The sequence below is a fragment of the Eptatretus burgeri genome, chromosome 9, assembly GCF_056783735.1.
Source record: "Eptatretus burgeri isolate ZD-2024b chromosome 9, Ebu_testis_v1, whole genome shotgun sequence".
Classification (NCBI taxonomy): domain Eukaryota; kingdom Metazoa; phylum Chordata; class Myxini; order Myxiniformes; family Myxinidae; genus Eptatretus; species Eptatretus burgeri.
Genome location: NC_140969.1, coordinates 92,092,428 through 92,114,918, shown reverse-complemented (window position 1 = coordinate 92,114,918; position 22,491 = coordinate 92,092,428). Strand labels below are relative to the sequence as shown.

At 34.4% G+C, this 22,491-nt stretch overlaps 2 protein-coding genes across 4 annotated transcripts in view; one reads left to right on the top strand and one right to left on the bottom strand.

Moving 5' to 3' along the window:
* AAGAB (alpha and gamma adaptin binding protein) overlaps positions 1–22,491 on the top strand; it is a 57,045-nt gene that overhangs the window by 22,995 nt on the left and 11,559 nt on the right. Inside the window, exons 7-8 of one of the 3 annotated variants that reach the window (XM_085896107.1) lie at positions 333–426; positions 22,298–22,414. In XM_085896107.1, coding sequence (XP_085752233.1) covers positions 333–426; positions 22,298–22,414 — 211 coding nt within the window. The remainder of the gene's footprint in view (positions 1–332; positions 427–22,297; positions 22,415–22,491) is intronic. The other 2 variants (XM_085896109.1, XM_085896108.1) reach the window with 2 other exon arrangements.
* LOC147020615 (uncharacterized) lies at positions 18,024–19,610 on the bottom strand. Its single transcript, XM_085896110.1, has 3 exons — positions 18,718–19,610; positions 18,456–18,620; positions 18,024–18,359 (listed from the first exon to the last, which is right to left on the bottom strand). Exons 1-3 carry the CDS (start codon positions 18,808–18,810, stop codon positions 18,141–18,143), a joined length of 477 nt encoding a protein of 158 aa, XP_085752236.1. The 5' UTR covers positions 18,811–19,610; the 3' UTR covers positions 18,024–18,140.

Sequence of the window (22,491 nt, the reverse complement as noted above, 5' to 3'; positions counted from 1 at the left end):
ATGATTGTTAAAACAGAAGTCGATGGAATTTGAAACTGGGATCTCAGCATCACGAGGCAATCGTTTCCATGGGAATGCCAACCAGACTAACCCAAACTTTCTATGATTGTCAAATGAGCACATTTATAACTTCTCTTTGGTTGTGAAAAGTTTGAGGTTTAGGTAGTTGGATAATATCTCAAAGGAAAGCAGGTTAATTTAAAAAAAAGGCTGCACTATACTACTTCCTGCTCATTACTCGTGCATGCAAGTCTATTCCTCCATATGGGAAAGGATCAAAGGAGATGGTTTTAAAAGTTGCAGTGGGAAAGAATGTGCTCTCATCATTGCAGCGTGATGGAAACGAGCGGACATTGCTGTTGCAAGAATCGGAAAAATCAAGTCGGATTGGTCATGGTGTAGAAACTGAAACGCCAACAGAACACGGTGAATATGACTGAAGGCTTTGAATGAGTTTTATTTCCGATTGTGACGATAAGAACCTTTGTTTGATTGCCTGCGAAGGTCTTTTGAGTGTGTATGCAAGTTGAATTTCAAAGCTTTTGCAGGTTAGCATCGGTGAGAGTTGGTTCGGTGGATTGGTGATTGAGGGGAACTTGCTGTTGGGTACATAATCTGTGCAGTGGGGTTGAGAGACACGCACGCACGCACGCACACACACACGTACAGGATCGGCTATTCCTGAAATATAATATAATTTAAAGGATTGCTGTAAATTATGTTAACCTCAAAACATGGTTCCCTCCCCTAAAGTAAGAACCTCAACCTGTAAGCAAATCGATGGCTTCTCGACCGCATGGATCATCAGCTGGGCACCGTTCTTCCTCGAGGTTTCAATCCTTTCAGCCCAGGACTTTTCCAAATGGTGGATCCACAACCTTAGTCACGGATACACATCAGTAGATTACCTACATCAGCAGATCCACAACCTCAGTTGCATCCAGGCAGTCAATCAACCTGTCAATGCAACATCACTAATCAGACTTTACCAGCCAGAGGATTTAATGTATTCTGACAAATCGGCAAAAACATTGCGGCTACAACTTTCTAATTTGTTCAAATTAGCAGGTTTGCTTGCACACACTTTGTTCTTATCCCATCAACACAAACAAAATTGCACGGGGTTAAATCAGGAACTCCTTGATGGCCATTCTATCGGTCCTCGTTGCCCAATCCATCTGTATTAAAGTGGGTATCCAACCAATTAGGAACTTCAATCGAGAGTTGCGGAGGACCGTCTTCCATAAAAATTGCTTCATCTGTGTTGTCCCATTGCTGAATTTTTGGAAAAGGAAAGTTTGGAAGCATTTCCAAGCATCTGTCTGTTCATTGTATCACAGAGGATGCAAGGTCCAATTTGTTGGATTGAAGTCGATCTGCACCAAACAATCAGTTTTGGCTGCGTCCGACTATTGTTTCTGGATCATTTCCTGACGAGTAGTGGCAGTTGTGCCTGTTTGACAAAACCACCAACATGGAAAACAGCCTCTGACCGGGTAATGTTCTGTAACGCACCTGGGTAGTCATCAGTCCACTGAAGGAAATATTCACAAAACTCCATTCTCTCATCGAAATTATCTGGAAACAGCTGCTGAACATGATGCGGTTTGTATGGTTTCCATCTTAAGTCCTTCTTCAAAATTGCCTGAATGTCACGATAACTCATTCCACACTTCCTCACCGCGTGTCTGATCGACTTCTTTGGGCTCCTTGTGAACATTTCTCGTACCCGGTCAATGCTTTCTGGTGATCTCGCTGTAGAACTCGTATGTCCTTCTGATCTTCTTACTTGACTGAACCAGTCATTATAAGCTTTTGGTCACAGTTTACAATATTTTTTTGTATCCAAAGTGGCATGTGCTCCAATTTCTTCTCACCACCATCTTTGAAGTGCAACTACAGACTGCCAAACCTCATACTGTGCAGCAATTCACACTCATTGAGCAACAGTCAATTTCTTGGGCATAATCAATCAATCTGAAAGCAAACCAAAATAATATGAATGGTAATAAACAAGCTTTCAAAGAAAAATATACAATGCTCTCGTACTGCCTCCAATAACAGAGTCCATATTTCAATGAATAAAATAGGGGCTTGATTATGGATTATCCTGTTGCGGCCATGAGTAGGGTAAGAATACTGATTCTGGCTCACTTTTCCCCATGTAAATGAATGGGGGATTTTCAGCGATTTATATTTTTTTTCCCTAAAAATAAATCCCCTTTTTATCCCAAGGTATATTTATTTGTCTCCCCTTTTAACTTGGAGGTTGAACCTCATTGAATTGAACACCTGGGGGTTGAACAGCTCACTCATTGAACCTATAAAGATTTGTTCATTCTCAAATTCCTTCAATAGTTTAATTTTCTTTGCACAATAATCCCCATCTAAAATATTGACAAACAAAACATTTGAATCTTTATATTTTTTAAGATACCCCTTTTGTGCCATTACGAAATGATAAACTTCTCTTAATGCTCTTGTTTGACCACCTCCTGAGCCACATATCATTTTGAGATTATAGTAAATTGTTTTTTCATTGTTCAATTGATAACCATCAAAGTTTTCAGTCCATTCAAGGATATTCATTTTTTCTTTACATCCTCTAACTTACTAGTTTTTAAATTAATTCGCTTATTTGTTTTATTTACCTTTGTTTTAGTTATTTTTTCAATAAGACTTATTTGATATTTTTCACATTCATTATGTTTTCCATTTATATACCAAGACTGAGATTTTCTCCACTCTTTAGTTTGATTAATACTTGGTTTAACCATTTATATATTGTGAAAAACCACAAGTGTAGCCCTTAAAAACCCTAACCCATCTTCCCATCGTTAAAACATAATCTATTTTATACACTCTATCATACAATATCCATATGGAACACAATCTATTCCATTATCTAAAATAAATCTCTTATCATCAAAGGCTCCTAATGCCTTTTTATTTACTTCTTCACTATATATGTTATGTTTATAACTTCTTATTGTATTCATTTTCCTATTTTTTTCTTTCTTATTCATCAAACAATTATAATAATTTCTAAAAGTTATTGATTTCTTTATTACATATTTCTTTATTCCCTTTAACCTCTTATCAATCTGTTCACCATACTTATAAGCATATGCCTTTGCTCTCAATCCAATAAACTCACTCATTCTTTTTCCACCCAACTCATCCTTAAACTTACCAATAACCTTTTCATTCTTTTTGGAAAATAACTCACTCTTCTTGCTGAAATTACTTGTATCATATACTCCAATATTTTTCTTCATATCTTCATAAACATCATCAGTTTTTATATCTAGGATAAAACTATCAGTATCCATATACAACAATGAAACATTTTCACCATACTCCTTCTTTAAGTCATTATACAAATAATCATACATCAATATCTTTGATAAATCAAGAACTGCTGTTCCAATATAAATTGGTTTATCCATTACAATACTTTCCTTTTTCATATGAATTGCAGAAAAGTTCTCTGAAAAAACCTCTTCTCTCTCAAAACTTGGTTTATTTATCAATCTCGAAGCTTCTTTCCAAGATGTTGCGAATCTAATGTTTTGCCTGTTTCTAACATTTTCCATAGTCTTTCCAAATACAGCATTATTCATTAATTTATAAAAGTCCCCTTCAAATTTTACTTTTGTATTTGCTCTCATATCTGTATTGAATTGAATATACTTTTTCACCCAAGGACTTTGTTTAAATTTTAAAACTCTATGAATTTTAGCTACTCTCAATCCTTCTCTCAAAAACTGTTTTAAGCTTCTCTGATGCAAAACATATCCCTCTTTATCATAGAATGTTGTTAATAACTTTTCTGTTGATTTACCTTTAATATTAAAACTTTTATGATAATCACTTAACCATTCTTTCTTTGGAGTTTCTTTCTCACATGCAAAAGGAAGATCTTTATGCTTATTATGAAGATCACTCGGGTACCTCAAATCAACTTCAAAATAATAACCTTCTTCTTCGTCATTCAATTCCTCTTGAGAAGAAATAACAATATTCATCAAAGCCTTTTCATAATTCTTTTCTTCCACCCACTCTAATTTACCATAAGGTAGAGATTGAGACATTGCCCATCCATACAAATTATTAGCATAAAAATACATCAAATAATTACTATCTTTTTCACTATCATAATTTGGGAGATATTTATTATTTGCTTTAGCATATCTTTTTGAACATACTTGTGATATTCCACCTCTCTTGGACTTCTCAATCATCAAAAGCATATCCACATCACTGATTAAATCTATATCTTGTTTTGTCATTTTCAACATTGCACTCCAAGCTAAACCAGGAGCTGTGAAATAGTGGGCAGGATCTAATCCATAACAATTTTTATTATGACAGAGTGATCTAAAAGCTTCAAACACATCAGCTAACAATAAAACATCTGTTTTTTAGATATAAATCGTGATATTCTCCAAGGTTCTTTATCTTAAATATTTTCCATATTTCTTGTGCGTGTTTATATTCCTTATCACTTATCTCTTCTTCATAAAGGTTATTATAGAAACTTTCTTTTGAAGGAAGTTGTGTTTCTTTAAATCTCATAAATGAATCCATATAATCATAAGGATAAATTCCCTTACTTGTAAGAATTTTCTCTTTACTTTGAATTTCATTCCTTGTTTGAATTTCCTCTCTCGTAAGAATTCCTTCTTTAATCAGAATTTCATCTTTAATCTGAATTTCCTCTTTAGTTCGAATTTTCTTTATAATTAGAATTTCATCTTCAGTTAGAATTTCCTCTTTACTTTGAATTCTCTCTTTAATCTGAATTTCCTCTTGAGTGAGAATTTCCTCTTTTGGAAAGAATGAATTAAGATTTGGAAAAGAGTCCGTGGAGCTTAGATTTGATGCGAGGTAGGCTAGTGGTGTTCCCATAAACTTGTAAGAATCTAAAAAACTAATACGAGTTAAAGGTTTTGTGAATATCATTTTTGAAAATGAAATATACTTTTGACTTGTGTTTGTTATAGCAGAAATATTCCCTGGTGTTTTTGAAAGTTCATTTATAAATAGATGTGTATCATAGTTGGCGCTGTTGTGAAGAAAGACTGGAATAAAAGAAGGTAATTTATAATTAAGATTACAACAGGAATGAGCGGGACCTCTATATTTACCAGTAAGATGACAATGGTCTCTAACTTTAAAACTCCTTAATTTCCCCTGACAAATATGACAGATATTGTTCATTCTAAATTCTAATTTTTCTTCTTTGGTTAATTTCATCGGTTCATTTGTTTCTTTCATTAATTTAGTGAGTCTTATACAATCCTTTTCTAATCGTTTTACAAACTCTTGTGAAGCATTTTTTCCACGATAATGTTCAAGTTTGTTATACTTTTCTCCAACAGATGATTTGATATAATAACAAAAACCACAAGGAATATGTTTTTGATATTTATTTGGATATGGTTCTTTTGGATTAGGAGAAGCAGTATTTATCTTTTTAAGGATACATTCAAAATCAGCGTATATCACAAATGGGTGCATGATAGATTTATTATAATCTTCAAAATAAATCTTTTCACCAGGTTTAGGCATTGTAATTACAGCTGATTTATGATTACTACAATATTTTGAATGTTGTTCTAATCGTTCTTTTGTATGAAATGAATTAAGACATCGCTTACAAGGATATATTTTGTTTGCTGTTCTGAATACCTGAGAAGAGATTAATCTTGATAAATTATTGATGTATGTGTAATGTGAATTCTTTCCAACACTAAAATATAAAGGTCAATGTGTGTTTCTTCATTTTTATAGTTGTTTGAAATTTTTAATATTTGAACTTTGTTTGTATCCGTTAATCCATATACATTAATAGAAAGATTATTCTTTTTCTCAAATTTAGGAATATCTGTTAATGGCATTGGGAATTTAAAATCTTTAATGTCCAAGGTATTCTCATATTTCATATATTGTTTTACTCTTTCTGAATTACATTTTGGTGGATGTAAGTGAGCAAGAACAGACCAGAGAAAACATTTATTATCATTGTTCTTAATATTAACAACTGCCTTCTTTAGTTTTATTTCTTTTGGTAATTCAATATAAGAAGAAGCTTTAAGAGGGTTTGATTTTAGAATGTGTATATCTAAAAAGATGATTTTTTTAATATTGAATCCACTTCCTACCACTGTATTATCAACATCCTCCTCTTGTCTTGATAGTTCTTCATAAATCCCACTATTCAAAAAATCTTGAAATGATGTTATAAAATGAAGATCTGTTCTCATATAAGGAGTTTGTTCTTCATCTTGTCTTTTCATATTCATTTTCACTCCCATATAAAACTTTAAAGTTTTTATTTCTTTTAATGTCTTTTTAATAAATTTTTCAACATCGGGTTTCACTATTTCAATTGATTCAGCTATTGATGATGGACCGGGTTCTCCAAATTGAAAAATCCTTATTTTTATATGCCCTTTAAATGCCTCATCAGTGTTTTTAATATAATAGTCTCCCTTTACTTTAAACTCATTTTTCTTGTGTTTTTGTGATTGAAGATGTTGATTATAACTACTCTTCAAAACATCCTTTGAACAGATATCACAATGTTTTCTTTCCAACTCAAGAGGAGATATTTGATGAAATAGATTAAATGTGTGTTTGTTGGTTCGGAGGTGTTTTCTATAATGTTTATATTCGTGATTACAAACATCGCAGTACGTTGTATTCACCATATTTATAGAATAAAACTTTGCTTAAACTAAAATTTTCTTGATGAAAATTTCGTTTAATTATAGGTGAATCTGTGCTTAAAAACATTTTATCCTCCAACTTTTTCACTTAATAAATACAATGTTTCAAGACACAAAAGACAAGTTTCAATCAATCTCTTCATCTGTTAAAGATACTGAGAAATATGTCAAGGATGTAAAATTGAACAAAGATAAATATAACAACTATTGGATAAAAACTATTATGGTAAATAATATGAGTTCTTCAATTTCCTTCAGTGGAAGGGCTTTTAGTATACCTGGTAGAACATCAATTAAAGTATCTCTAACAAAAGTTTCTCCTCTCCTTCTAGTAATATATTCAAAAATAGAAAAAGCAATGAAACAAGAAAAAGTATCAAAGAACAAAAACCTTATGGATGAAGCTTTAGAAAGAAAAGATAAGACCATGTGTAATATGCAAGGAGAAATTTGTATTTTTTTCAACAACCCTAAAGATGTAAATCTTGATGAAATAAAGGATGTTAATATATCAGGTGAAATGACATTTCGTTCAATAGTAGTTAACGATAATTTTAAAATTACCTTTAATATCAAAAATGTTGTCGTTGAATCTGATAATGAAAAAGTATATCGATATCGATGATAATATACAACTGAAAGTATAGATGAATTTCAGTTTAAGTAAAGTTTTACTTTATAAATATGCTAGACTTTCCTGATTCTCCATATGACAAATTTGAGAATTGTCCTGCGTGTGAAAGACAGGGATTAAACACAGAGTCAAAAGCCTATAAACAATGTATATTCTGTGATTATCTTCTAATTAATGATAATAAAAAATATAAAAAGGAAAATAATTCTTTTAGATTTACACCAAAAAATGAATTACTTTACAAGATTGATTAGAGAAATGAATGTAAAGTATGAGGATGATAACACACCTTTCCTTACAAGGGAAGAAACTGAACGTATAAGAGAAATGTTCAAAGGATTGTTGTTGTATATTATTCATGGATGTAATTTTCAGGGAAATATCAACACAAGATATTGTATAAATAAAATAATGGATTATCTTGAAATTAAACCTGAACTTAGGATAAAATATAGAGTTTCTAAAAAAAGCCAATAATAAATTAAATAACCTGTTTTTCAAATATATAAATGAATGATTTTTTACCTATTTGGGAAAATAAGATAAAATTTAACAACCATAAAAATCTCCCAAATTCATTAAGATGTCTCATAGTTGGTTCAAGTGGATGTGGAAAAACCTGCTTACTTTTAAAAATGCTCCTCACTCCCAACTTTTTAGATTATGATAATTTAATAATTTTCACAAAGTCGAGTTTTCAACCAGAGTATCAACTACTCTCACAAGGTTTTAATGCTGGTCTTCATAAGAAGATATAATAGGTTTATTTAAACGTCAAAAAAACCTAAATGATTATAACATTGAAGATATAATTCAACTATTTTGTGATACACAGAGATGTAAAAAGAAATCAAATCTTATAACTTGTATTCTTAGTGATAATACGGATGATATACCGTCTCCCCAAGATTTGGATAAATCAAAAAAGAACCTCGTTATCTTTGATGATTGTGTTAATGAGAGAAACCAAACGGTAATGGATAGCTACTACACAAGAGGGAGACATTCTTCTTGTAATTGTATTTATCTTAGTCAATCGTACTTTCAACTTCCTCGTCGTTCCATCAGAAACAATGCTAATACTTTTATTTTATTCAAGTTAAATTCAATAGATATCAATAATTTTTGGAGAGATAATTGTTCTACATTATGTAGTAAAAAGAAATTTGAGGATTATATGAAGCACACGACTGAAAAATATAAATATATTGTTGTGAAACAAGATGAGATATTAAGGGATATATTTTTTGTTTTATAAACAATTACATATATAAATGACAACTATTATTATAAATCTTGTGGGTAAATCTGCTTCTGGAAAAAACTTTCATAAATCAAGGTTCTTGTGTAGTACAAATGAGAATATTGTAAATTTACTTAAAAACACCCCGTGATACGCATTGTATCAACAACAACTAGAGCAATAAGACCTGGAGAAGTAAAAGGTGAAGATTATCACTATATTTCAGTGGAGGAACATATGCGATTGAGGAATGAAGGACAAATATTTGAGGAGGTTTCTCTTGGTACAACAAAATATTCACATTGTAAGAGTGAGTTAAAGAAACTAAAATCTGGTGGTGTTGGGATATTAGAAACTAATCCAGAAGGAACGAGACAAATTATTAAATATCTGGTAGCGGAGTGAAGATTTTATCATTCGGTTTTGATGTTGATGAAGAAACTCAACACAAACGTATGAAAAGTAGAGATGCAAGGATTAGTGAAGAAGAAATTACAACTCGCATTAATGTTAATAAAGAATTTGATGAAATATTTAAAGAAAAGGATTTATTTGAACACATCTACTTGAATGATGAAGAAAAGGAAAATTTCCCTGTTGATCTTTACAATTCATTAAATGATATTTTACAATAAATAAATGGATACAAAAGAAAGAGCAAGAAGATTTAAGGAACATCAAGAGTTGGTTTCAAAAGTTGTAAAACAACAGGAAGACATAAAGAAGAAAGCGCAGACAGAAACTAGCAGGCGAAGAAGCATTTGAAAAAAAAACAAGAGAAATTTTTTAAACCACTTTTAAAAACTTCCCAAGAAAAAATGAAAGATGTTTCCACAGTTCCCACAGTAGAATATACTCCTAGAAAGCTTCAAATGTTAAAAGATTTCAGTCAAATGACGGAGGAAGAATTAGAGCATTTAGGAGAATTAGAATATGATGATGAAGGTTTATTTCAACAACTGGAAGAGATTAATCAACCCCCTGATTATATTGTGAATGCTGTTCAAAACAATGAATATTCAGCGGATTCAAAAACCAAAGCAGGACTCATTCCAACAGAACAACCAGCAATATTTCATCTTGTTCAAGAAAAGGTATTGATATTTAATGATGAATTAAGGTTCTTAAGTTCTGCTCAACCCCCTGTTAAACTAACTCCGAGATTAATGTTTCTTCTCACAAAAGATGGAAGACAAGGTTCAACTGTGAGGGATGAATCAAAGTATATTGATAAACCATTGGATATGGAAAATAATGATGATAGAGTATATATTGATTTGCTGAACACTCTAAATTATAAGGTTATTCTTTCTGGTAAAAGTAGGAAGAATGAGAAGGAGAAACACATTATTCAGGCTTTAAGTATCCTTGGTTCAGGTATTAGTTTTCTTCCAAATGACCCATCGCAATTAGTTAATAGACTGTTATTGTTGTTCGGCAGTAAGAAGGCTGGAAATAACAATTGTTTTAATGAAGCATCAGCCATTTTAGACCAGTTGATGAACATGAAAATAATTAATAAATCTCAATATAAAGACATTTTATCTCATATTAAATAAGATGAGAAGCACAATCCTGAGTTTTAATTTCACAACAAGCGTTCACACATCTTCATTCCCATACCCACTACAACTTGACACAACAAAAGAATATGAGGCATCTTTATTGTCCATGGAGACTTATAATACCTTATTTAATATAACCGAGAAAAATGACAAGTTTAGTTATAATCCGGGAAGTGGATACAAAACGATAACAGTCTCACCCGGAGCATACGAGATTTCTCAAATATCTTCCGAAATTGCTCGTCTTATGAAAGAACAGGGTGATGAACCAAAAATATTGTTATAAACATTCAAAAACATACTTCAAAATCAACGATTAAAGTTAAAAATAACTACAAGGTTGATTTCACAATTGATAATTCATTTAGAGAGTTATTAGGTTTCTCCTCAAAAAAGATTGAAACTAATGGGACGTTTTACAGTGATAATGTCATTCAAATATCCTCAGGAATAAATTCGGTGTTAATTCACTGTGATTTGATTGATGGTGCTTATAATGATGGATTAAAAACAAATACAATATTTTCATTCAGCGCATACTCAACCCCAATTGGTTATAAATTCAATATGGAGCCTAAAAATTTGGTTTATCTACCTGTGTCAGGAAAAACCATACACAGAGTAAATTTTAGGATAACCGACCAAGATAATCGTGTGATTTCTTTTAATGGAGAAGTTATATCCATCAGAATTCACCTACGTGAAGTTTTTCAATAAATAAATACGATGGTTATTGTGAGGAAGCACGAGTTGGGAAAATATAAAATAATTACAGGGGATGGGATGTTCCTTTCCCGTACTACAAGGAGTGAAGGTATGTATCTTGGTAGAGGATACTATAAACCTAAGAGACAAAGGGGTGTTGGACATCAATTTAGAGGAGATGGGATAATTGATACTCTCATGGGTATTGGTTCAACTATTCTTAAACATAAAGACCTAATTGGTTCAACTGCTTCTGCTGTGGGAAATGTAGCAGGTGCTGTAAAGAGTATAAAAGATGCTCAGAAAGAATCTCATAAATTACAAGCAATAAAAGAAATTAAGAAAGGTAAAACTCAGTTGTCCCCCCAAGAACGACAGAAAATAATTCAAATACTTGGATCAGGGTTTCAAAAGTTTTAACATCTTTTTTCCTAAATAAATACAAGTATGGAAGCAATTGATAGTATCTATGATTTGGATGATACTATTATTATCTCAAACTCCACTAAAAAAGAAGATTACTTCAAGGTAAATGCAATAACTGGAACAGACTGGAATACAAATGGTACAAAAAGTTTTGAAATAAATAATCAACAAACCTATTTGAATCTCTCCGAAAGTTTCTTGTTGTGTAAATTTAAATTCACTAAGGCTGGGAATAACACAAACGCTACACTTGTAAATGATTTCTTCTGGAAAATGTTTGATAGTGTGCGATTGTATATTGGAACACAAGAAGTTGAAGCGGTTGATTATGTCTCTGCTGTATCTGAAATGATGAAATTTACACTCTATACATTCAGTGATAGAATGGGAAAGGGGTCTGTCGAAGGTTTTATTCCTGATATGTCAACGGGAACAAACACAGACCCTGGATATATTCAAAGGAAAGGAATGTATAATGATGATACAAAAGCAGAAAATAGTTTTACTGTGGCAGTTCCTCTTAAAGGTATATTTGGATTTTGTGATTATGATAAAGTTCTGTATGGTCTTAAAATTAGATTTCAACTACAAAGGAATGATAATGAAAATAGATTGCTTTTTGGTGTTGGTAATGCTTTTAGTGATCAGAATAAATTTGTAATTGAGGAAATGAGTTGGTATATCAGTGAATATACTCCTAATCTTAAAACAGAAGAGATGTTGAATCGAAGACTTAACTCAAAAAAACCACTCAGTGTATCATACCTCAAAAGAAGATGTCAACACGTTAAACTCAATCAAGCTACTTACACGTGGAATTTGGGTGTTCTGGAAGGAAAGCCACGATATCTGTGGATGATTTTTAAAAGCCAGATGGTGATACTGCGACTGATAAGAATAATGCATTGAGTGATAATGCTAAGGTGAAACAACTTCGCGTTTCTCTAGATGGAACATTTTATCCACGAGATAGATTGGAAATTAATTGGGAAAAAAATGATTTTGCTGAAGCATACAAGTCTTACCAAAAGGTGTGTGAAAGTAATGGAAATAAAGAACCTATTTTAGATATGACAGCATTTAAAAGTTTGTATACAATCTATACGTTTGACCTGAGCGCTCAAAAGAAACTATAAAGTCTAATCGAGTGGATACTTCCCTATACATTGAAAGAGGAGAGAGTGAAGAAGTTGATACATATTGTTTGCTTTTGGAAGAAACAGAATTGCAGATTAATACAGATAATGGTGTGATGATTAGTCTCACATAATTTTTTTTGTTAAATAAATGAGTGGCAAAGTACCAACTGGGGTATATGTTAATCAAATCAATCTTCATAAACTATCATCTTGTGTTCAAAATCAAAAGCCTTGTACGATTAACGTTAATACAATTCAGAGAAAAGGAGCAGTAAGAATTGATGTTTTGCTCACAAGAGAACAGGTTAAAATCTTGAATGACACTGGCTCACTTAAAATTAAAATGACAAAACCAATGTTGAAAAAATATTCAATAAGAGGCAGTGGAGGATTTCTCCCATTTCTAATTCCTTTATTTGCTGGTTTAAGTGCGGTTGGAGCATTGACGGGTGGTATTTCAACAGCGGTCAAAACTGCCAACGAAAGGAAGGCTCAACTCCAGGCTCAAAAAGAATTGGAAAGACATAACAAAGAGTTGGAGAAACAAATTAGTGGAAGTGGTGTAATTGTAGATTTTGCTGAAAAACTTGAAGGTCTGCCTGATAAAGCGAGATTGTTAGTTGGAGATATGCTTTCTTCTATAGCACAAGCAGGTGTAAAATTAACGAAAAGAGGTAATGGATTATATCTTTCTAATAAATAAATGAGCATTGATGAGTGGTTGAAAGAATTTGGAAAGAATACAACATCAAATTTACAACTTGCCAAATATTGTAAGAAATTAAAAATTCATAATGTGGTTATTTGTATGAGAGATGAATTAACAAATGTGTCGAAACATACAAAGAATATTATTATGAACTTAGAAGATAATGAAGGTAACTATTTTCATTGGGTTTGTATTTTTAATAGTCAAGACAAATATTATTTTGATAGTTTTGGTCTTCCACCACCTGTTGAAGTCATAAAATTCTTACAGAATGGTGTTTATCAAACATTTCAAGTCCAAGAATTAAATTCCAAGTGTTGTGGTCAATTATGTCTATATGTGTTATTTCAACTCAACAAAAATAAAAAATTTTATGATATTATTTTTAATCTAATATAAATGACTTATGTTGGTAAAGATGGTTCTATCTTTGGTGTATCTCAAGAACTGGATATTGATTTATCAAATTATTACACAAAGGCACAGGCTGAGCGACATAAATATAATATAAACAAAAATATTAACATGAAAAATGCTTATAAATTAAAAAATTATCCAAGCCCGACTGACGCGAATGACTTGGTGAGATTAAGCGATTTATCACAATATATATACTTAAATAAAACGGCTGTGTATTCTAAAGATACAGAAGTGTTGATATTATCTCCAGGTCATACAGAATTCACAGTTCGAATTAAAATAAATTTTTATAAAGAAGGGCGTATCGTTTGTATGAGAATAGAACAATGGGGGTATGATATGAATGATTTAGGGTATAATTGGTCATTTAAAATTAACCTCGAAGACCTGGAACAATTAAATCAGTCTCGTAAGGAAGAATATTATCCACTTGGTATCGAGAATGAGTTTTGTGGAGCCACGATTAGTAAACAACAAATAAAAGAATTTAATAAGGGTAAATATAATAATGGTTTTGCCCTTGTTTATCTCATGAAAACAGAAAAAACAGGATTATATATAATAAGTAAGGAAATACAAAGTGATTTAACTATGGGAAGATGGGGAGGTGTTTCGTGCCATAATATTATTCTAACATATATTTCTAATACATAAATGACAGCAAGAAGGCTTCAAGAAAATTATCATTTCTGTGTTCAAGCATACCTTCAAGAAAAGGGTATTCGGTATTTTAATAAATATGTTCTACAACATGAGAATGAGGTATTTTCAATAAAAGATTGGCATTATGCTGATGTTGATAAACCGACAACTTTAGATTTAATTAGAATGTTAAATAATGAAAAAATTATAAGGTTAAGAAAAGGTAAGGCTCTTTTAGAAATTCAAAAGAAATTTTATTGGTATCCTGTTGTAAAAAAAATTATTTTGGATACAGGAATAACAAGAAATCCTGATGAATATATGTATAATATTCTATGGGGTGTAAACGATTCAAGTATAGTAAGGGATGAGGAAGGAGTTGAAGAAGAGAGGGAAGAGAGAGAGAAGGAGGAAAGAGAGAAGAGAGAGAGGGAGAAGAAAGAGAAGGAGGAAAAGGAGAAGAGAGAGAAGGAGGAAAAGGAGAAGAGAGAGAAGGAGGAAAGAGAGAATAGAGAGAGGGAGAAGAAAGAGAAGGAGGAAAAGGAGAAGAGAGAGAAGGAGGAAAAGGAGAAGAGAGAGAAGGAGGAAAGAGAGAATAGAGAGAGAGAGAAAAGAGAAGAGAGAGAGAGGGAGGAAAGAGAGAGAATGAATAAATATCAAAATATGGAAACCAGTGAGATTCAAAAAAGATTGGTGGTATTACAGAAAATAACTCAACCCACCGAGGAGGAAAACAAAGAATTGACAAGTCTATTTGCAATACTTTCGACAAGACTATTAGCATCGACAAGATATGGATTTTAATTCAAGTTTTTCTTAAATAAATGGAGGAGAGAGTGAAGGCATTTCTAAGGATTCTTTATGTTTTAAAAATTAAGATTCAAATGTGCATGTTGGAAACTAAAAGGTTTTGCACTCTGCAGGAATTTTTCTCATAAATAAATGAGTTATTGTCTCAAATGTAAAAAGAAAACTAATACTAAAAATATTTCATATATTAAAAGTAAAAATAACAAGGTTATACAAAAAGGTATATGTTCGGTGTGTGGTTCAAAAAAAAATCAATTTATCTCCAAACACAAACTCGGAGGAGATATACAAAAGTTTTTATCAGGAAGTAAATTTACAACTACTGGAATACCAGGGGAATTACATCTTCCAGGTTATTCTTTCTGTGGTCCAGGCACAAACTTAGATAAAAGATTAGATGAGGCAAACAATCCTAAATCCTGGAGTAAACCAATCAATAGAGTTGATGAAGTGTGCATGAGACACGATATTGATTATGGGAATACCACAACGTTGGAAGAAAAGCATGAAGCCGATAGAGAAATGTTGTATAATTTGTCTCTGATACAAAATCCAACCTTGAGAGAAAAAGTTGATAGGTTCATCGTGAAGAAGATGATTAGTGCTAAATTGAAACTTGGACTTGGAAATTCAAAAAACTTATAGGCTCTAATGATGCCATTAAGACTGAAGAGCAATTAGCTGATGAATTACATAAACCAATATTCACAAAGTTTCAGAGAAGGAAAGTTTATTCCAAGGAAGTTGATTATATCTGGTCTGCTGATTTGATTGAACTCAATAATGATAAGGGGTACAAGTATGCTTTAACCGTTATTGATTTGAGGAGTAGATATGCGTGGGTTGTCCCTTTAAAAAACAAAACAGGTAATACTCTTATGTTAGCTTTTCAACAGATATTTAATAAAAGTAAGAGAAACCTAAAAAATTGTGGACTGATGAGGGTAGAGAGTTTTATAACAAGACATTTATGAATTTTCTAAAAAAATAACAGTATTACATTATACAGTACCTTTAATGAAGGGAAGGCAGTTGTTGTTGAACGTTTTAATCGTACCTTAAAGAGAGACTATATAAAAAATTCACACAACTCGGTTCACAACAATGGTCATCTTTTATTCAGGATATTGTGGATAAGTATAATGACACGATTCACACATCAACGAATATGAAGCCATCAGAAACATTTACAAAATTAAAATATGAAAAAGAGATTAATGTCAGAAAACCTAAGTTCAAAGTTGGTGATATCGTAAGAATATATAGGTGGAAATCTCATTTTGAAAAGGGTTTTACTGAACGATGGACGAAAGAACTTTTTAAAATTGTTGATGTAATAGATACAGTTCCTTGGACTTATAAAATATATGATTTGGAAGGGGAAGAGATTTTAGGTTCATTTTATTCACAGGAATTACAAAAGACAAAACTAAGCAGATAATACACCTTTGTGGACACTAGAGGGACAAGTATATAATGTGTGTCAAGGGGGACGTTCTTAGATCTGTGAACCCCAAACACAGAATCCTCAACTGAATAGTCAAGGCTTAACTTTTGTTTGTGTGTGTGTGTGTAATGGGAGCAATAGGTTGGCGCTTCACTCCCTCCTACTATACACCGTTGTGGACACTCGAGGGCCAAGTCCGAGGTGTATAACAGTATATAATGTGTGTCAAGGGGGACGTTCTTAGATCTGTGAACCCCAAACACAGAATCCTCAACTGAATAGTCAAGGCTTAACTTTTGTTTGTTGATGTGTATGTGTGTGTGTCCCAACCCTCACATTCAAAATCTCAACACCAACCCTCACATTCAAAATCTCAACCCCAACTCAATCCTCGCCCAACACAATGTCTTTTTCAAAATGAGATTTCCACCTATATATATATATTTTTACGTTTTTTTCTTCTTCCAATTCTGTCTTTTAAGGCTTTCAGGTTTGATGACGTAGAAAGGGGGAGTAAGCCTGCACTTTCTTCCCAGAACTTTCTTGATCTTGCTCCCATCAAGCACCATCCGACAAAGAACTACATCGATAGGTTTAGATCCCAAAGAGTGATAGCAACTCCAAAAGTCTCCAAAATATAAATAAATAAAATAATAATAATAATAAATAAATAAATAAATAAATAAAAGCCCCCAAAAAAGTTTCAAGTGTCCAACATAAACCCAACTTTCCAAGTCTTCAAGGTATAACCACATTCCCGTTGAGTTTCCAAGATATGTATCACATTGTGAGTTATCAATCCAGAACCCACATTTCAAGTATTCAAAGTAAAACCAACTTACAAAGTCTCTTAAGGATAACTCATTTACTGATTTTTCAAAATTTGTGAGTCTCCAAGGTAGGCCCCATATTTAGAACCATCTTGGCAGAACCCTTTTCCTGAGTCTCCAAGGTAGTTATTTAAACCATCAAGGCAGAACTCATTTACTGATTTTTTCAAAATTTGTGAGTCTCAAGGTAGGCCCCATATTTAGAACCATCTTGGCAGAACCCTTTTCCTGAGTCTCCAAGGTAGTTATTTAAACCATCAAGGCAGAACTCATTTACTGATTTTTTCAAAATTTGTGAGTCTCCAAGGTAGTTATTTAAACCATCAAGGCAGAACTCATTTACTGATTTTTCAAAATTTGTGAGTCTCCAAAGGTAGGCCCCATATTTAGAACCATCTTGGCAGAACCCTTTTCCTGAGTCTCCAAGGTAGTTATTTAAACCATCAAGGCAGAACTCATTTACTGATTTTTTCAAAATTTGTGAGTCTCCAAGGTAGTTATTTAAACCATCAAGGCAGAACTCATTTACTGATTTTTTCAAAATTTGTGAGTCTCCAAGGTAGGCCCCATATTTAGAACCATCTTGGCAGAACCCTTTTCCTGAGTCTCCAAGGTAGTTATTTAAACCATCAAGGCAGAACTCATTTACTGATTTTTCAAAATTTGTGAGTCTCCAAGGTAGGCCCCATATTTAGAACCATCTTGGCAGAACCCTTTTCCTGAGTCTCCAAGGTAGTTATTTAAACCATCAAGGCAGAACTCATTTACTGATTTTTTCAAAATTTGTGAGTCTCCAAGGTAAAACTTGTATTCTGGCTCATCAAGGTATAACTTGTTCAGTGGGTATTGTCTTGATAACTCACAATGAGTACTATTGCTGTAAAACTCTTTTTCAGGATTTTGCTGGTCTCCAAGGTATAACTCTTTGGTTGGGTCATCATGACGAACTCGTTCTGTGGGTCTTGGTCGCTCATAAGGTCTTCAACCAAGCCAACAATTTCGCCCCAAGTTGTAGCAAAAGCAGTATTTTCATTTCGTATTTCAGACACAATTTCCTGTGAGAGAAAATAATAATGTATTAATTAAGTTATTTAATTATTAAATGAGTATGCTTCAATCAAAGTTTGAAAATAGGAAAATAAAAATCTTACCTCAATAGATAAGAGGTTTGAATCCAGTTCATCAACTTGAAGGTTTAGTTCCATAGAAGACAGAGAGTTCCAAGGAACACCAAAGTCATCCCACTCAAGGTCTTCAACCAAGCCAACAATTTCCCCCCAAGTTGTAGCAAAAGCAGTATTTTCAGATACAATTTCCTGTGAGAGAAAATAATAATGTATTAATTAAGTTATTTAATTATTAAATGAGTATGCTTCAATCAAAGTTTGAAAATAGGAAAATAAAAAATCTTACCTCAATAGATAAGAGGTTTGAATCCAGTTCATCAACTTGAAGGTTTAGTTCCATAGAAGACAGAGAGTTTGAGACAAGCACACAGAACACCATTGCCAGCAAGAACAAATGTTTAAAATGGAGCCTGGGTTTGAAGCTTTATAGAGAAAGACTGGTGGGTGTGGTTTCCTTTGGAAATTCCCTGGGCAAGCCTAGGCAAGCCTTCATTGGGAAATTTTTCAAAACCATAACATCCTGTAATTTTCTAGTGATTTCTTTGTGAGTCAGAGATGAACTGGAAATGATGTAAGAGTGGGCGGGGCTTAGCAAAAGTAGGCGGAGCTTAGGAAAAGTGGGCGTGGCTTAGAAAAAATACCTTATGAAAAGTGGGCGGAGCTTGGCAAAAGTGGGCGGGGCTTAGGAAAAGTGGGCGTGGCTTAGAAAAATACCTTATGAAAAGTGGGCGGAGCTTAGCAAAAGTGGGCGGGGCTTAAAGAAAAGTGGGCGGGGCTTAACAAAAAATAACCTGTGGCTCAGGAGGTGGTCAAACAAGAGCATTAAGAGAAGTTTATCATTTCGTAATGACACAAATGGGGTATCTTAAAAAATATAAAGATTCAAATGTTTTGTTTGTCAATATTTTAGATGGGGATTATTGTGCAAAGAAAATTAAACTATTGAAGGAATTTGAGAATGAACAAATCTTTATAGGTTCAATGAGTGAGCTGTTCAACCCCCAGGTGTTCAATTCAATGAGGTTCAACCTCCAAGTTAAAAGGGGAGACAAATAAATATACCTTGGGATAAAAAGGGGATTTATTTTTAGGGAAAAAAAATATAAATCGCTGAAAATCCCCCATTCATTTACATGGGGAAAAGTGAGCCAGAATCAGTATTCTTACCCTACTGCCATGGGTACCGAGACACCAGCTTGTCACTCAGGGGAATTAATCTCCGGTTGTCCTCGGAAGAGCCGGACCTGGGGCCACTGCTCACAATTAACGTTGTGGTACGGTGGGTTGTTTTAAAACCACAAACGCCACCCAGTTAACCATGAATTCCAGTGTCCACCGTCTAATTATGCCGTTTAACGAGAGGTCACGTGGTTACCTGAGCGGGGTGCGTGCCCTCGGCAAAGCACCAATGTTATCTCGATTAGATTTTAATTAGGGCGGCCGAGCGTTTTAACCGCTGGTGAGTGCCGACGATTTTGGTCAAATCTGTGGTAATTGCCTCCCAGTCTATTGAGGTTCAGACAAAGCTAGACCAATTGAAGGAAAGGACATACACGGACAGGTTGGAAATTGACAAGTGATTTATTAATAATTAAATAAATAAAAAGAACTTTTTATTTTCTGAGGTAAATAAAGAATAAATTTCAGGCAATATCAATCAACATGACAGGAAAGAGACAGAGAGCAGATGCTTATCGGGGGTTGACTTACTTACAGCTAAACACAGACATGGGTACCCAACAGATCGTTCAGGGGGTGGGAGGCGGGGGGGGGGTAGAATCATCTCGCTCACCAGAGAGTAGTCGTCCGTGAAGTGAAAACGTCCTGAAATGTGTGCGTGCGTGTCACGTCCGTCGCCAGCACCCACCCTTGCCGTGCACCCTTTCGCGAACAGCCTTAAACGCCAGTCGGCGTCTGGGAGGGCACCGAGATCGTCTGTCGTGGGTTTCGACCCTGGTGCTGTGACACGGGCAGCTTTTCACACTTCACGAAACTGGTGACGTCCAGTGACCCTCACGGTCCATCGGTGACTGACCCGCGCCTCACTTGTTGGTGACCGACCCGTGCCTCACTCACCGTCGGCGCTGCTCACACCCACACGCGCACCACACGCTCGCTTGCTCAAGCACTGGGAAGGACGAATTGTCTCGTTGGCGCTGGTCAGACACCCACACGCGCACCACACGCTCGCTTTCTTCTCCTCTTTTGCGCGCTTACACCCGCTTCTTGCTCGCTTCTCGCGCTTACTTCTCTCTCTTTCTTTTTGGCTCGCTTGCCCTATCACTTTCTTCTCCTCCTTTTCCTCTCTGCTCTTCTCTCCTCAGAATTACCCAACGACCTCCAATCGTTTTATATCTGTGGGCTGTCTCGGCGGGCGCAATCCACCCCAAGCTCACCCCGCCCCACTTGTGCACGGTTACCATGACGACCCATGCGCTCTCAAAAAAGGCAGGTGTCGGCACTCGCGAAAGAACATGTGCATAAACGTTGCTGAGGAAAAATAAGGGTGCGCGTCAGAGCTCGCAAAAGAAATGTGTGTAAACGTGTGTGCCGTAAAGAAAAAAGCTTCCCAAAAGACAGGGGAGCTATTCTTTACCTTTCTCAACGCATCACATTTATAATTCCATTAGACATGGGGATGGGGCTAATGTAAACATGCATTTAAGGAAATAACTGTCTGAGGACCTGGATGTGTGGATGCATTCATCAGACCGGATTCTGAAATCCATTACAATACACACTATGGGTGTCCACAAATTTCAGTTGCTAATTCAAACCGTAATGAAATGGGATGCGGTTTGCAGCATGTGAAACATTTATTTAAGTTTTATTGTCAATATTTGCCAAGATCATCACCTGAATCCGAATGCACTTATGACCTACCTCCGCCACCGAAGGTGAAGGAGGTTATATTTTCACCCCTTTCTGTTTGTCTGTGTGCAGGATATCTCAAAAACTTGTGGATGGATTCAAATGAAATTTTGTGGACAGGCTGGGTGTATGACGAGGACAAACTGATTAAATTTTGGTGAAGATCCGGATCTGGATCTGACTACTAGAATTTTATAAGTGATTCTTCACCATTGAGAGATAGTCAAAAACGATATGTAGCTCGATATCTCAAAAAGTTGTGAACGGATTTGGATGAAACTTGGTGGACATGTTGGGTGTGTGACAAGGAAGAATTGACTCAATTTTGGTGAAGATCCGGATCTGATAATTTATAAAGTGATTCTTCATCATTGAGAGATAGGGTCAAAAACGATATATATAAAATGATATTTCAAAAATGTATTGGGCTTAATATGTTCTCGAGGATCAGGCATTATGTGGCAGAGGTATGCGCTCTACTGAGTGCCCTTATAGTTGGGACTCTGCTCAAACGACTCATGAACATGTTCAGTGTCTTCACTACTTGTGCTTGGCTACCTGCCCCCTTCCGCTACAGGACCATTTCCATAAAGTTTTTCGGCCACTCACAAATTCTGTTTTTCTCGATGGTGGCTGCCTTTCATCGGGCATCCTAAGTCTTCGTTGAACCTGTGTAGCTGATTTTGTCTCGAAAACCAGGAAACGCACTGCTTTTTCTTGTGGAGATGCCATTTGCAGTAAATGTGATGTCACATGTCACAGTAGACACCTGGAAGTTAAGAAAAGTTAATAAAACACCAAGAAATATTCTTTCACGTGTAGCAAACCAAGTCGTATCCCATTTCATTATTTTTTTTTTTATTATGGTTCGGATTTTTTATTGGTTGGTTATGAAGAGGACACACTATTTTCTCAGGGACAAGAAGAGTTGCCTTCTGTAAAGTTTGTTTGGGAAAGGAGTAGGATGTTATTTTGTTTTTTTCTCTTTCCCATAGCTCATGGAGACGGAGCTCTGGAGAGTGACATCCAAGAATTGGCAGCACTCACCACGGCCCATGGGGACCCAGATTCTGGCTTTGAACGCCTTTTTGAGAAACTAAAGCAGATGAAAGGTCTTTCATTTTCAGTAACCACACTTTATACTACAACAACAAAACAAATGAAACATTTGTTGACCATAACATGAGTC

Excerpts from the sequence above, each read along its gene's own strand:
- LOC147020615 (XM_085896110.1), bottom strand. The coding sequence starts at position 18,810 with ATGGTGTTCTGTGTGCTTGTCTCAAACTCTCTGTCTTCTATGGAACTA. Across the intron at positions 18,621-18,717 it reads CAAACCTCTTATCTATTGAG|GAAATTGTATCTGAAAATAC; the intron begins GTAAGATTTTTT and ends TTTCTCTCACAG. Across the intron at positions 18,360-18,455 it reads CAAACCTCTTATCTATTGAG|GAAATTGTGTCTGAAATACG; the intron begins GTAAGATTTTTA and ends TTTCTCTCACAG.